Source organism: Lontra canadensis, unplaced genomic scaffold (assembly GCF_010015895.1).
Source record: "Lontra canadensis isolate GAN:19392208 unplaced genomic scaffold, GSC_riverotter_1.0 scaffold58, whole genome shotgun sequence".
NCBI lineage: Eukaryota > Metazoa > Chordata > Mammalia > Carnivora > Mustelidae > Lontra > Lontra canadensis.
Genome location: NW_022631052.1, coordinates 10,505,672 through 10,521,509, shown reverse-complemented (window position 1 = coordinate 10,521,509; position 15,838 = coordinate 10,505,672). Strand labels below are relative to the sequence as shown.

The 15,838-nt window shown below is 50.5% G+C and overlaps 1 protein-coding gene across 4 annotated transcripts in view; it reads left to right on the top strand.

The window, feature by feature from the left end:
- Positions 1-9,721: 9,721 nt before the first annotated feature.
- RILPL1 (Rab interacting lysosomal protein like 1) overlaps positions 9,722-15,838 on the top strand; it is a 41,752-nt gene continuing 35,635 nt past the window's right edge. For 2 of the 4 annotated variants that reach the window (XM_032876445.1, XM_032876448.1), the window contains exon 1: positions 9,723-10,623. In XM_032876445.1, the coding sequence (XP_032732336.1) occupies positions 10,315-10,623 (309 nt within the window). In that variant the 5' untranslated portion in view covers positions 9,723-10,314. Of the gene's footprint in view, positions 10,624-15,838 lie in introns of all 4 variants that reach the window. The other 2 variants (XM_032876447.1, XM_032876446.1) reach the window with 2 other exon arrangements.

The following is a 15,838-nucleotide window of genomic DNA, read 5'->3' as shown; positions in this document are numbered from 1 at the left end:
AAACCCTGCATACAGTTCTTTGTAGCCCCCTGGGGTTCTCTTACTGAGATGTCCCACAGATCCCCCGTGGCCTGCGTTCTCCCACGCTGCAGGATTCAGTCCAATTGGCTCAACCACTGGTGTGTTCCCAGTGCTCTTCGGCTGGAGGACATTGACATTTTCCAAACATCTGCTTTTTATCCATTTATTTGACACCAAAGACAGCTCAAAGGGAGCATGGAGGTCAATAACACGGCTCTATGGCTGTGGACAGACCTGGCCAGAAATTCAGTTCAGCCACTTACTGTGTGACCTGTGGCAAGTTAATTCACCTCTCTGAGCCTTGGTTTCCTCTGCTACAAAATTATGTCATGCTTCTGTTCAAAAACCCTACACTGGCTCCCCAGATCGTTCAGAATCAAGTCCATACCTCTTAGCCTTCCCTGAGGGTTCTGCCCTCCGCTCTGGCTATCTTTTAGGACACTCTCCCATGCAAAGCCAATCAAGCCTGCAGACCCCCTCGCTGGCCCTCCACTGTGTCAGACACACTCCTGAGTCAGAGGCTCTGCACTTCCCGTTCTCTCTGCCTGAAACCACCTCCCCCCAGTTTTCTCCTGGCTTCTTCCATCACTTTAGCCAGATCTCCGGTCCCGTGTCGCCTCCTGAAATAAAGCACCCCCCCCCACGAATTCCATCATCCTCTAAGCCAGTGGTTCTCAACTTGTGTGAGCAGCAGAATCACCCGGGGCCATGGGTAAAATCACAAAGGCCCAGCCTGTCCTACTTCATCCTGGCTGGTAGGAAGGGGAAATGGCATGATCATTTGGGAAAACAGTTAAGCATTTCTTAAAAAGTTAAACATATACTTAACCGTGTGCCTGGGTGGCTCAGTCAGTTAAGCGTCTGCCTTCAGCTCAGGTCATGATCCCAGCATCCCAGGATTGAGCCTCACATCGGGCTCCCTGCCCAGTCTGCTTCTCCCTCTCCCTGATCTTATACTCTCTTGCTCTCTCTCTCTCCCTCTCAAATAAATAAAGTCTTTAAAAAAAAAAATATATATATATATATAGTGTTACCCAGACATTATTGCATTTCTAGGTGTTTACCTTAAAGAAAGAAACACACGTGTCCAGAAAGACTTAACACATGAACATGCATATTTGAATGAGGCAAAAACTGGAAATGACCCAAATGTCCAACAGGTAAATAGAAAAATAAATGTGGTGTGTCTATAGAATGGAATTAGTTGTCAATAAAAAGAATGAGCCGGGGCGCCTGGGTGGCTCAGTGGGTTAAAGCCTCTGCCTTCGGCTCAGGTCACGATCCGAGGGTCCTAGGATCGAGCCCTGCATCAGGCTCTCTGCTAAGCGGGGAGCCTACTTCCCCCCCAACGCCACCCCTCTGCCTGCCTCTCTGCCTACTTGTGATCTCTGTCTGTCAAATAAATAAAATCTTAAAAAAAAAAATAGAGCCCAAGCATTGGATCAGACCCTTGGAGTAGAGAAACACCACCACCAGGTCAATTTAACATGATGGAAAATCTACCCAGACTAGCATTTCCAGGCAACCTCCCTTCAAGTAGAAGCAGGCACTGAAATTCAGAGACGGTGCACAATGTACTTGAAAGAATCTCATTGCTAGGGTTTGATCATCCTGTTTTCCAAGATGGATCAGGGGAGCCTGAGTGGAAACTTCCATCGAATGCCCTTGGAGGGAGGTCGACTATCAAACAAAATCAAAGCAGAAGAGACCAGGAGTCTCATGTGACGTCACCAGGGTTTAGATACAATGATGACATCGGAATTGTCCATGATTACCTCAAGTCCGCCAAAGAAGCAGGAGGAGAAGGAGGGATGAGAAGCCAGAATGGCAACCACGGGAAGTCAGGACGGCGGTGTGGGTGGAGGAGAGGGTGTGAAGCCCCTTCACGTTTCAGCCCTTGGGATCGAGCTCAAGGAACAGGGCAAGTAAAAGAGTTGTGTGAGGGACCACTCAGACTCCCGAAAAATAGGAATGCTCATAAAACACTAGTGGGTTGTTATAACAAAAACACCATGGACTGGGCTCTTCGTCAACAACAGAAACTTATTTCTCACAGTTCTGAAGTCTGGAAGTCCAAGATTAAGATGCTGGCAGATTTGGTATTGGCCAAGAACCCCCTTCCCTGGTTCATAGATCTCACAAGGTGTTAGGACAAGGGAGCGCGCAGGCCTCTTTTATAAAGGAACGAATAATACTTCTTAATACCATCACCTTGGGGGGCAGGATTTCAACACATGAACTTGGGGGGACACAGGCATTCAGTCCCTTGCATCGTCTATGACACCAGGACAGGGAAGCTATACCCAAGTGTCCCCAAGTTGCCTCTCGAGCCCTAGTGTGGTTTCTCAGGACCCTGTGGCCTGATTTTCCAGGAAGCAGTGACTTCTCCTTCCACAAAATCACTGCTTTTTTTTTGCCATGTGCCCAGCTCAATGGACTCACAGAGAGAGGAAACATCTGCCCCTACGTGTGGGTGGTCCCCAACGCTCCCTCGCCCTCTCTCCCCACTCCAGATCTTCTGTTCCCCTTAGTGGCATCAGGTATCTCCTGTCCCACCTAAAGCTGAAGCAAGAGGTATGGCAATCACAGGCAAGCTAATACTTTACTATTCCTCTTATTTTTTTTATTATTGTGTTTTTTAAAGTAGGCTCTTTGCCTTAGGTGGGCCTTGACCTCACAACCCCAAGATCAAGAGTCACGTGCTTTACTGACTGAGCCAAGTGGGCACCCCACTTTGCCACTCCTTTTAGTCCCCAGTCTGCTTTCTTTTAAAAGCTGTTTTATTATAAAAATTCTCTAATAATACAGAAGGAGGGAGAATGTATAATGAACTCCCATGTACCTATGGCCCAGCTTCAACAATTTTTTTAAAGATTTTATTTATTTATTTGACAGACAGAGATCACAGGCAGGCAGAGAGAGAGAAGGAAGCAGGCTCCCCGCTGAGCAGAGAGCCCGATGCAGGGCTGGATCCCAGGACCCTGAGATTGTGACCTGAGCCGAAGGCAGAGGCTTAACCCACTGAGCCACCGAGGTGCCCCCGGCTCCAACAATTATTAACAGAAAGGACAGTCTTCATTGCATCCACATTCCCAACCGTTTTCCACACTCCTAGTGGGTTATTTAAGAGCAATTCAAGACATTGTATTATTTTATTCATAGAGAGTCCAACTAGCCCATAGTCTTTAAATTCTGAGTCATTGCAAGGGGATTTAGGAGCTGAGCAGATGGACAGAGGAAAGGGCCCTCGAATGATCTGGAATGCCCTGGAGTTTCCCAGCCAGCCATCTCTGGCCTGCGTTTGCGCCCCTGCCTCAGCGTGAGTCGTGTGTTGTTTCCTGCTCAGTATCTGAGCTGCCTTTCCTAGCCTGGGCAGGGTGGTCCATCCCCGTGTGACTCCTGGTGAAAGTACAATGCTGTTCCTTCTGCCGGAGCTGACAAGGTTAAATGCTTGCTTTCCCTGATCTCCGGGCACCGGCTGGGATACCATCTCGTCCATGCAGGTGCTCTCACCAGGCATTCGAGTTTGGAGGGGCGCCGTGGCACACAGGAGACTGGCAGGAATGGCTGGAGATGGAGATGGAGAAGTAGACATAGATCAGACTACCAAAGTCTGGGTCGGCCAAGGTAAGGGCTCTGGGTTTTTTCGTAACCTGGCGTTGACACCTGGCGGGATAAAATGCAAGCACATACAAACTTACTGACTATGCAAAATTTCTGCTGTGCAGAAAATAGGTTAGAAGGGAGAAGAGGGACGCCTGGGTGGCTCAGTCGGTTGAGCATCCGACTGTTGATTTCCGCTCAGGTTGTGATCTCAGGGTTGTGAGATCGAGCCCCAAATCCAGCTCCATGCTAAGCTAAGCATGTTAAGCATGGAGACTGCTTGAGATTCTCTCTCTCCCTCTTCCCCTGCCAACTCCCCGCTTTCTGTCTTTCTAAAAGAGATCTTTAAAATCTTTTTAAAAAAGAACTGAGGGGACTTGGTGGCCCTAATTCCTAATTTTTCCAATAGCGCCTCACACCCAGTCAGACAGCAGGGTTGGTTTTATGATGCCCTTGTTCCAAATGGGATGCCACAGTGGTAACAACAGTAACAACAGTAACACTGGGACAGTAAGAACGGCAACGGCTAATGTTAGCATAGCCCTTACTGCGAGGCAGCCTCTGTTCTACACATTTTACATATCTCCGCTCATTTAATCTCCCCAAACGTCCTGGAGGGACGTGTGATCGAGATTATTCTCATTTTACTCATGAAATAATTGAGACAAAGAGTCAGAGGCAAGGACTTGCCAGATGTCACATAACATCCCCACCACGTCCGATAGGAACTTGCCCCCGCGGTCGATCCCTGTTCCCCTCTTCAACGGCATCCCACACTGGTCCCCATCCAGTCCTGTGTCCGTCTGCTGACTCACCCAAACAGAGCCCGTTCTTTCCCTGGGCCTCCCACACACAGTTTGTGGCTTTCTCTTCTTCCCTCACATAGTGTATGATTCTTCCACTTATCTGAAATGTCCAGAATAAGCAAATCCACAGACAGAAAGCAGGCTTTGGGCAGTGTAGGGCTGCCCGCCTCAGCTGGCCCGCGGAAAGTGTCCATTGGGGGCACCTGGGTGGCTCAGTGGGTTAAGCCTCTGCCTTCGGCTCAGGTCATGGTCTCAGGGTCTTGGGATCGAGCCCTGCATTGGGCTCTCTGCTCGGCAGGGAGCCTGCTTCCCCTTTTCTCTCTGCCTACTTGTCATCTCTCTCTCTGTCAAATAAATAAATAATGTATTTAAAAAAGAAAGAAAGAGAGAGAGCAAGCGTGCCCACGGCTGTGAGCTCCCCAACTAGATAAACCCCTTTGCCTTTTTCCTTCCAACCCTCCTCTGGAGCCTGGTTCATCTCCCAGGAACAAGATCTGTGAGGAGGAACCCTTTCTACAAGGTGACCTGAGCTTCCAGAAGAAAATCACTGTTTTCCCTCGGGCAAAGCAACAGGGAAGGTAGAAGGTAGAAACGCCCCAAACGTCGGCCAGTGGATGAGTGGACACGCAGAACGCGGTCCATCCGTACAATGGGAGATTATTAGGCTATGAAGAGGAATTACTTCTGGCCACAACACGGATAAACCTTAAAAACATTATGCTGAGTGAAAGAAGCGAGGCACAAAAAGCCACACAGTATATGAAATGTTCAGAACAGACACATCTATGGACCCAGAAAGCAGACGAGTGGCTGCCAGGGGCCGGGTACAGGAGGGAACGGAGAGCTACTGCTAATGAGAACAAGGTTTTAGGGGAAGGTTGGTGAAAATATTCTGAAATTAGAGAGCGGCAAAGGCTACAGATCCCTGTAAACACACTAAGAACCACTGGATTGTACACATCAAAAAAGGTGAACATTATTGCATGTGATTCATATATAAATAAACATTAAAAATGAGTCCCTCTGTCCCTTTGTTCTCTCTCTCTCTAAAATAAATAAGTCTTCTTTTTAAAAAAATTTTATTTGTTTATTTGACAGACGGAGAGACAGCCAGAGCAAGAACGCAAGCAGGGGGAGTGGGAGAGGAAAAGCAGGCTCCCCGCTAAGCAGAGAGCCCGATGTGGGGCTCGATTCCAGGAACCTGGGACCATGGCCCGAGCTGAAGGCAGACACTAAACGACTGAACCACCCAGGTGCCCTAAAATAAATATATCTTAAAAAAGAGAGAAAGAAAGAAAGAAATGTCAGGGGAAGGAAAAAACAAGAGATGAAAATTAAAAGAGAGTAAGGGAGGGCACCGAGGTGGCTCGGTTGGTTAAGCCTCTGCCTTAGGCTCAGGTCATGAACTTGGGGTCCTGGGATCCAGCCCAGCATTGGGCTCTCTGCTCAGCGGGGAGCCTGCTTCTCCCTCTGCCCCTCCCCCACTCAATCTCTCTCTCTCTCTCTCTCTCTCTCTCTCCAACAAATAAATAGAATCTTTAAAAAGAGCGGGAATGGGGAGTGGGAGGTTGGGGGAACCAGGTGGTGGGTATTATGGAGGGCACATATGGCATGGAGCACTGGGTGTGGTACAGAAACAATGAATTCTGTTATGCTGAAAAGAAATTAATAAAAAAAAGCGGGAATAAGAGACATATCGACTAACTGCAATATGTGGATACTATTTGGATCTTGAGTTAAACAAAAACTGTAAAGAAATAAAGAGATGAGACAATTGACATTTTGAACACTGGATATTTGATATGAAGAAATTACTAGCTTTCTCAGGGGTGATGCTAGTCTGGGTATATGGTTTCGGTATGTTTCGGAAATACAGATGAAAATATTTACAGTTGAAAAAATACAGTGTGTGGGACTCTTTTTCCAACTGAGTTGTGCAAACACACCTGGTTTCTGGGACACACTAATTTCTTGATGCTCCTCTCCCTTTTCAACCCTGTCTTGCTCTATCTGAAATTAGTTTATTTGGGGTTTTACTTGTCTCCTGTCTCTTGCACATAGCCACACCCCACAGGGTTAACATAGTACTTGGCATATATTAATATATATATATATATATATATATATATATATATATAAAATATCAATAAGCTAAATGCTTGTTGAATGAATGAATGTCAATACGGGTCTTATCACTGCTCTGGTCCTGAGGCCTGGTCCACATTTCCAGTTGTCCACTAGACAACGACGTCTACACCCAGCCCAGATATCTCCTCTAGTTATCTTCAACGATGATGGTAATGATGACAGAAACTAACTGTTCTATGGCACAGGCTGAGGCCAGCACACATGCTGATTCATTTAATAATAACAATTACTCTCTGTGATCCCACTTAGTGGAATGGGAAGCGGAGGCCAGGAAAGGTCATGTGGCTTGCCCAAGGTCACACACCTGGTCAGTGACTGCACCAGGGTTAGAGCACAGAGAGGCTTTGAAAGTTTACCCACCAGGCTTGACTGCCTCTACTTACTTAAGACTAGCCATTCCTGAGGTGCCTGAGTGGCTCAGTTGGTTAGGCAACTGCCTTCACCTTAGGTCCTGGGATTCCAGGATCACGTCCCACATCAGGCTCCCTGCTCAGTGGGGAGTCTGCTTCTCCCTCTGACACTCCCCCTCTCATGCTCTCTCTCTCAAATAAATAAAATCTTAAAAAAAAAAACAACAAAAAACAAAAACTAGCCATTCCCCTAAGCACCCGACTCACCATTTGGGGTCAACCTCAGGCTTCTGCCTTCCCCGCTCCTCCCCTCCCTTTCCTGCCCTGGTCTTAAGGTCAGGCTGCAGGATGGTTCTCCAGTTCCTAGGTCCTCGTCCCTCTCAGCCAACTATGCTAAGTATATCTTTGCTGCCTTGAGGGCAAATCTGCCCCAGTCTGGGCATTCATTATTTAGTCCTTTGTTCAATGGGGGCACCCTCCGGGTTCAGCTCCATCCCTCCCCGCTGCGGGAAATTAAGCAAGTTACTTAACCTCCTGCTGTGGGTAGAATGGTGCCACACTGCCACAAAAGATACGTCCCTGTCCCAGTCCCAGAACTGGAGACCTCATTTGGAAAAAAGTCTTTGCGATGTAATTAAGTTGAAGATTTTGAGATGAGATCATCCCGAATTGTGCAGATGGGCTTAGATCCAATGACAGGTGGTTCTTACACGAGACAGAAGAGAAGACAGACACACATGGAGAGGGTCACCTGCAGACGGCGGCAGAGCCTGGAGTGATGTGGCCACAAACTAAGGATGCCCTAGGCTGGACGAGACAAGGCAGAATCCTCCCAAGAGTCTTCAGGACGAGCCCAGTCCTGCCAAACACCTTGATTCCAGACGTCTGGCCTCCTGAACTGTCAGAGAATAAGTTCCTATTGTTTTAAGTCACCGAGTTTGTGGCCACTTGGTTTATTAGCTACAGGAAGGGAATGCTCCTCCCTATTTCTCCCTGCCCTTCACTTAGGACAGGGATAATCACATGTCCACCTCACTGGGTTGCTGGGCATGGATCTGATCTCTGGTTTTAGCACTTACCAGCTGCTCTGTGACTCAGTTTCCACATTTGTAAAATTGGGATAATGATACTTCTTAGAATGTGGTGATGCGGCTTCTCTCAAACCTTCTGATCTCAGAGACCCTCTTCCAAGGGCACTCTCAAAACCCACTGAAGACTCGATCAAGTGGGTTCTATCTATGACTATCTACTGTAAGCAGAAATCTAAACCGATATTTTTTAAAATATTAATTCAAAAGCAGATACATTTTAACATGCATTTTTTTAAAAGATTTTATTTATTTGACAGACAGAGATCACAAGCAGGCAGAGAGACAGGCAGACATAGAGAGAGAGAAGCAGGGTCCCCGCTGAGTGGAGAGTCTGACACGGGGCTCGATCCCAGGAACCTGAGACCATGACCAGAGCCCAAGGCAGAGGCTTTAACCCACTGAGCCACCCAGGCGCCCCAATATATATATTTTTAATAAAAGTAACTATGCTCCCCAACAAACAAAACACTGAGGACAGTGGCGTTTCACATCTCTGCAAATCCCCTTAATGTCTAGCTCATTGGAAGACAGCAGGATTCTCACAACTGCTTCTGATGTTCAGTCTTATTGTGAGATGCTGTTCCGTGTTAAATATGCCAGAAGCATCTTGCCTCATATTGATACAAAGCTGGCACAAGGGACAACCTCACAGAGACCCTTTGGGTATTAGGGACCCCCAGTGGTCATTAGGCCACACTCTGAAGACTGATGGAGTACAGATTAAATGAGGCAATTTTTTTTTTTTTGCAAAGCTCTTAGAATTAAATATGAAATAGCTGTGCAGTCCATTTTCAACTTAATTTTTTTTTAAGTCCATATCTGCTAGGCTGGTGGGAGCTTTGCGGCTATAAGGGCGTTAAAGTTTTTTTTTTATGCCTTCAAGGAGCTCGTCTCACGGGGGAGGCGCCTGTGTAACCCACACGGTTAAAACTCAGCGTGTGAGCGGTTCTATGGGAGGAGGCGGCCGGCTGTGGGAATGCAGAGGAGGGTCCCTAAGCTCTGCGTGGAGGATGGGAAGGGTGGGAGGGCTTGGTGGGTTCTGGAAAGACTCTGCTGGGGCCGGGGTGTCGCATGGACTAGGGGATTTAGCCAGGTCAAAAGGACAGGGGGCTTGGACCAAAAAAAAACTCGCGGTGCCGAGATCCCAACCCCGGCCTCACCTCCTCTGTGAAGCGGTGTTTATGTCACAAGGAACTGCTGATGGACGTGGCTCTGCGGGCGGGGCAGTCCAGCGGCTTCGGGGCAGGGGACCCCTCCACCCTTTCTTGTGCCCCTCTCGGGCGCCTGTACTGGAGCGCAGGGCCCGGCGCCACCAGGTCCGCCTGTGACCGGGTCTGCGGTGGGGGAGGGACCGGGGAGGGGGTCCTCGCGCTCTTCCCATCACGGGCTCCATCCCCGAGTCCACCTCGCGACCCTCCATTCCTCCCCAACGCAGAAGGTGCTCCTCCGCTCCGCGAAGCGTCCAGAGACCGGCGTCCCCCCACCCCGCCTCCACGGCTTCCACGGCCTCCGCCCCCTCTCCTCCCGGCTAGTCTCGACCCCTCCCCGGCGGGAGGGAGAGGAGGAGCCAGGACCGGGCCGGAGGAGGGGGCGGCGCGGCCGGACGCGCAGGGGGCGGCGAGGAGAAAGGTCCCGCGGGCGGAGCGGGGGTCGGGGTGGTGGGGGGTCGGGGTGCTGCCTGGTCGGCGGGTCGCAGTGCGGGGCCCGCGGGGACCCGGGCGCCCTCGGGCGGCGGAAGCCGGGCGCGCCCCTCGCCAGGCCGGGATCGGGGCGGGGCGCGCGGCATCCCTGCGGGGGGAGCCGGTCACCCGGTCTCGCCGCCGCCACCAAAGTTTCCCGGAGGAGCCGCGGCCGCCCTTCCTTCCCCGGCCCCGGGCTTGGGGGCGACTCTCGGGCGAGAACTGTTTCCGAGGGCGACGGGGCCCCCTCTCCAGCTAGATCCCGCGCCTCCATTGCGCCCAACTCGGATTCCCAACTTGGGAGGCGCCGCGGGCCTGCGCACGCGCGCCTTCCTCGCCGCCGCCGCCGCCGCCGCCTCCTCCCGCGGGGGAGCAGGCTCCGGGCCGAGCCGCGCGCCGAGACTCGCCCCCCGCGCGCCGCCCTCCGGCTCGCGGTCCGCCGCCCCCGCCCATGCGGACGCCGGCCGGCCGCCCGGTGCGCCCTCGCCCGAGGGCCAGCTGAGCGCGGACCGCCGGCGGCGGCGCGAGGTGGGCCCGGCCCGGCGCTGCCCTGGACAGCGGCAAGTTTGGGAGTTGCACTAGTTTGCGGGGTGGGGGAGAGGCCGGCTGGGGGGCCATGGAGGAGGACCGAGGGTCGTCGCTGGCGGCCGAGTCGGCGCTGGAGAAGAACGTGGCGGAGCTGACCGTCATGGACGTGTACGACATCGCGTCGCTCGTGGGCCACGAGTTCGAGCGAGTCATCGACCAGCACGGCTGCGAGGCCATCGCGCGCCTCATGCCCAAGGTCGTGCGTGTCCTGGAGATCCTGGAGGTGCTGGTCAGCCGCCACCACGTCGCGCCCGAGCTGGACGAGCTGCGCCTGGAGCTGGACCGTCTGCGCCTGGAGAGGATGGACCGCATCGAGAAGGAGCGCAAACACCAGAAGGTGGGCAGCGAGCGGCCCCAGTCTGCCCATCCGGGGAATGGGGCTGCTGGGACCTTAGGGGCCTTCAGCATCGGGCAACTGTAGGTGCACACCTATGTGTATGGAGGAACGAGGTGAGAAGGGAACCGAAAGGATGAAAGACAGAGGGAGGGAGGCCCCTGGCCCTCTTTTGTCCATCCCGCACCACCTGGCATATACCGCTTCGGAGATTAAGGGTAGTTCTTTGGAGTCAGACCTGAGTTCTAGCCCCACCTTTACCATGGGATAGCTGTGTGATCTTGGTTAAGTTACTCAGCCTCTCTGTGCTTTATTTCCTCCCATATCAAATAGTGATAGTAGTAAGACCCACCTTATCAGAATTAAGTGTGATATATCTAAAGTGCTTAGATACTGTTATTTTCTAGCAATGGAATAAGCCCTCTGCCCTTCAGTGTTACCCAAGATGATGTGCTTCAATCCCCATTCTTCTTACCCCAAAATCCCCCAGAGCAAAGGGGATGTGACCTCCAGCCACGGAGCTCATTGACACCCCCCCCACACACACACAAGTCTCTAGGTTTCTATTTACAAATTGTTTCCCAGGGCTTCTAGTTTATTAACCTGAGGTGCTTTCCCCTCCTTGCTTTTATCTTTAATCTTCACAGAACTCTGTGAGGCAGGAACTATCTTCATTTTATAGAGGAAGAAAATTGGGGGAGGGAGGGAGAAATTTGTCCCACTTTAGTGCTGAGAGAATCCCAGCCCCAGTGGAGGTAACTCTAGTGCTTCTCCCCTGATTGGAGGGATGGACTTGGTTCTGGACGGCTTTAAAGCTAAGCCTCTACCCTGTGAACAAGAATCCCTCTGAGCACGTGAATCAGGACCTCCCTACTGGGCTGGGAGTCTAGACAAGGTGCCTGGGGAAAAGGAAGTGGGAGATGTGTGGTTTCCTGCCCCAACCTCAGTGCAAGGAAGATTCTGTCAGACTGTTTGGACAGAGAATAGGAGGAAACGCCTTTCCTTGGAGGAATCAAGGTGCCTGAGTGGGCCCTGGCTTGCTGTGTGGCCTCAGGAAATACACTTGGCCTCTCTGAACCTCCCTGGCAGGCCATAAGCTATTGTGTTTCAAGGAAAATAGCCCCAGCGGTGGCTATGTCTTAACCTGGGGGCAGAGCTGTGAGTGGTTAAGAGCCCTGGTGTTTGCAGGGTTTGACAGTGTTCGTCCTTTCAGGTCCCCATGCCCTGAGGTCAGGAAGGAAACTCAAGCTCCCGAATGTTGGGCAACCTTTCCAAGATCACACTGAGAGCTTGAAAATGCCCCAGCCCTGTAATTAATGTCAGGTTCCCCAGAGAGGGGACTTTGGAGCTAGACGGCCTGGTTTCAGACCCTGCCACGGTTTGATCTTAGGGAAGTCACCTCGCTTTTCTGTGCCTCAGTTTCCTCACCTGTAAAATGGGGATGGTAATAGCACACGTCTGCTGGGGTTGTGGTGGAAAGGGTTGGTTAACTCCTAAGAGAGTTCAGGGAAGGGATCTTTGAAATCCTCTCCTGTGGCTGCCTCTTATTATCCAGGACCAAGGGACTTAGCCCAGGTCACTCAGAAGTCCCAGCACCTGTGTCCCCACCCTCGGCATTTGAGTTCTGCAGCAGCTGGGCTGGGAGACACCCCTGGGAGCCATCAGAGGCCACTAGGCCTGGAGTCAGATGGAATTCCCAACCAGCTGCACTTGTCACTCCTGGAGCGCTATCAGCCAGGAAGTAAACCCCAGCGTGTTCTGAGCTGGGCTTGTTTGTAAACACGGAGGATGATCTTAAATCAGAGGACAAAACCCTTTTCCCATCCCAGCCCTGGCTCCCTTTTCTCTGTATTCTTAGGATCAAGAGAGACTCATCTGATTTTTTTTTTTTTCCTTGTAGTCTCAAAGGCTTTTCACAGTGTTATTTCCACAAAAATCTGAGCATGTCCTTGGTCTTATCAGTTTGTCTGTTCATTCCTCCTTACTTTCTCTGCACCCCCCCTCCTGCCTCACTCTCTCTCAGCACATGTGGCTCTGGTAAAGCATTCACCCTGTCTTCCACCATCCCCTCCCCCGAGGACACCCCCAGACTCAGTCAGTTCTGCTCATCACACAGACTCAAGCCACAGTCTTTTTTTTTTTCCCCAAGATTTTATTTATTACAGAGAGAGAGAGAGAGCGTGCGCGTGCATGCAAGCAGGGGGAGCGGCAGGCAGAGGGAGAAGCAGGCTCACCACTGAGCAGGGAGCCTGATACGGGGCTCATTCCCAGGACTCTGAGATCATGACCTGAGCTGAAGGCAGATGCTTAACCAACTGAGCCACCCAGACATCCCTCAGGGCACAGTCTTAACGTGTTCTATCCGGTTACTCAGTCTGCAACCCCGTTGATGGTCCAGGGTTTGCAAGGTGCCCTCCTGGGTGACATGGGCAGGGCAGAGACAAGGGAAGCGGATTCTCATCTCAGGCAGTGGGTGGGTAACTGGGAAGACAGGAAAAATACAAATAGGCTTAGAAAGTGTTGGCTGTGTAGGTACAGTTGTCTATAATGTCTATAACATAACAGTATATGTTGTTCCCTTATTCATGCAACACATGTATTTCTTGAGCTCCTATTATGGACCAGGCACTGTTCTGGGAACTGGGGAGACAGCGGAGACCACAACAGATGAAGTTTTTGCCCTCATGGGCCTGACTTTCTAGTGTAGTGCTGTCCTGTAGAAAAATTATGTGGCTTGTCCCATTAATGAAAAGATACAGGAGAGGTTAATTTTAATAACATATCAAACCCCGTTGATACAAACTATTATTTCCAACTGTAATCAACATAAAAAATTATTTCTCATGAAGATATGATTGAAATGTAACATTGTATTAGTTTTAAGCATATAGCATCATGATTTGATATTTGTGTATATTGTGAAGCGATCATCACTGTAAACTTAGTTACCATCCATCATCTCACATAATTACCCCAAAAATTATTAAAGAGATATTTTTGCATTTTTTTCCTATGTCTTTGAAATCTGGTGCCTATTTAACCCTTACTGCACGTGCCCATTCAGCCTGGCCACGTCTCAAGTGCTCCACAACCACATGTGGCCATGTGGCCACTCTGTTGGATGGTGCAACTTTAGTGTGAGGAAATAGATGGGTTTTTTAAAGTTTCAGCTTAAGATAAGGGACATGAAAAAAATAAAATAGGGAGATATGAAAGAGATTGGCCAGGATGGGGGTCTAATAGACGGACAGTCAGGAAGGCTTCCCTGAGGAGGTGACATCTGAGCTGAGATTTCTATCAAGTGTGGGTACCCTCCCAGAGAGAGCTGGGAGTGGGGCATTCTAGGCTGCTGCAAGTGCAAAGGCCCTGAGGCAGGAATGGGGGTGTTCAAGGACTGGATGGCTCAGTCCGTTAAGCGTCTGCCTTCTGCTCAGGTCATGATCTCAGGGTCCTGGGATCGAGTCCTGCATCATGTTTCCTGTTCAGCAAGGAGCCTGCTTCTCCTTCAGCCACTCCCCCTGCTTGTGCTCACTTGCTCTCTCTCTCTGTCTGTCAAAAAAACAAAACAAAACAAAAAACCCCACGAAGGCCCACAACAGAGTGAGTAAGGAATAGAGGTGGGAGGTGAGATCAGGAGGATTCAGGGGTCTGATTATACTGGAGCCTGTAGGCCAGCGTATGGAATTTGAAGACAGCAAAGGAAGTAATCAATCAGGGGTGACTTCCTGGAGGAGCCTTTAGCTGGTATGGAGGCTAGATTAAATTCACTGTGGTCAGCTCAAGGCAAGAACTACACCCCTTCCCGCCCCCTTTTAGAGAAGGGAAGGGAAAAAAAAAATCCCTGATGGTTAAAGTCTGTATTCATCTCCTATTACGACCCTAACAAGTTACCATAACTTACAGGCTAGAAGTAACACAAATTTATTATGATAATACAGTGTTGGATATGTATGGTTCATGTCAGTATGGATAATACTGCACACAATTCTGGAAGTCAAAAAACCACACGTGGGTTTCTGTGGGTTAAAATCAAGATGTCAGGAAATTCATTCCTTCTGGCAGCTCTAGGGGAAAATCCACTTCCTTGCCTTTTCCCGCTTCCGGAGGCCACCTGCATGCCCCGGGTTTTGGGCCCTTCCTCCATCCTCACAGCCCGCCGACTACTGTCTTCAAATCTCTGTCCCCCCATCGTCTCTCGCTCTGACCCCTCTGCCTCCCTCTTTCACGGAGGAGGACCCTTGTGATTACATGGGCCCACCTGGATAGCCCAGGAGACTCTCCCCATCTCGGGGAGTGGGCTATTGTCAGTTACACTTGACCATTGCCCCCTGGGTTCCTCCGTGCTCAGCCTGTGACAGGTGGGAGCAGAATGGAAGGCATGGGAGCGCCTGCCTCTGCTTGCAGCCCACACCTGCGCTCGGGAAGGCCACGTGCCCACTCCATCATTCCGCCCTCTGGCCCCGTTCTTGACCTCGCCTGGCGACCTTGAGCCAACTGGGCGAAAACCGTTATTACCCCTCATTTCCCGCTGCAGCAGGCTTCCTGACAGAGGAGATGGGGATTTGGGAATGTATTTAAAAGATGAACGGAGGCCCTGTTTATCCGGCCACCTGGGCCGGCTTGTGACAGGCTGTAGGAGGAACAGAAACCAGCAAACACATCTTTAGCATTTTCTGGGGGCTGGGCACTATGCCAGATATTGACATAAGCCTCGTGACAGCCCTCGGAGGTAGAGAGCACACCATTTTCCGCTTTGCCAAGGCACCCAAAGATGGAATAACCCCAGGATCAGCTGATAAGTGGCAGAGACAGGATTCAAACTTGGGTCGACAGGCTCCATTTGACCTTTTGCCTTTTCAACCAGCATTCTGTCCCCGCCACAGCGATTGTGCTATGTTTAGTTTCTGGTTTTACAAAAGCTCTTTTATTAATTAATTTATTTATTTATTTATTGGTACCGGCTTTATTGACTATAATTCACATTCCGTGTAGTTCACCCTTTTAAAGTGTCTAATTCAGTGGGTTTGGGTCTCTTCAAACAGAGTTGTGTAACTTCCACCAAAATCATTTTTAGGCTTTTTTAAAGATTTTATTTGTTTATTAGAGAGAGAGAGAGAGAGAGAGAACAGGGGCAGGGGGAGAGGGAGAAGCAGGCTCCCCGCCGAGCAGGGAACCCAACACAGGACTCGGTCCCAGGACCTTGGGACGGTGACCTAAA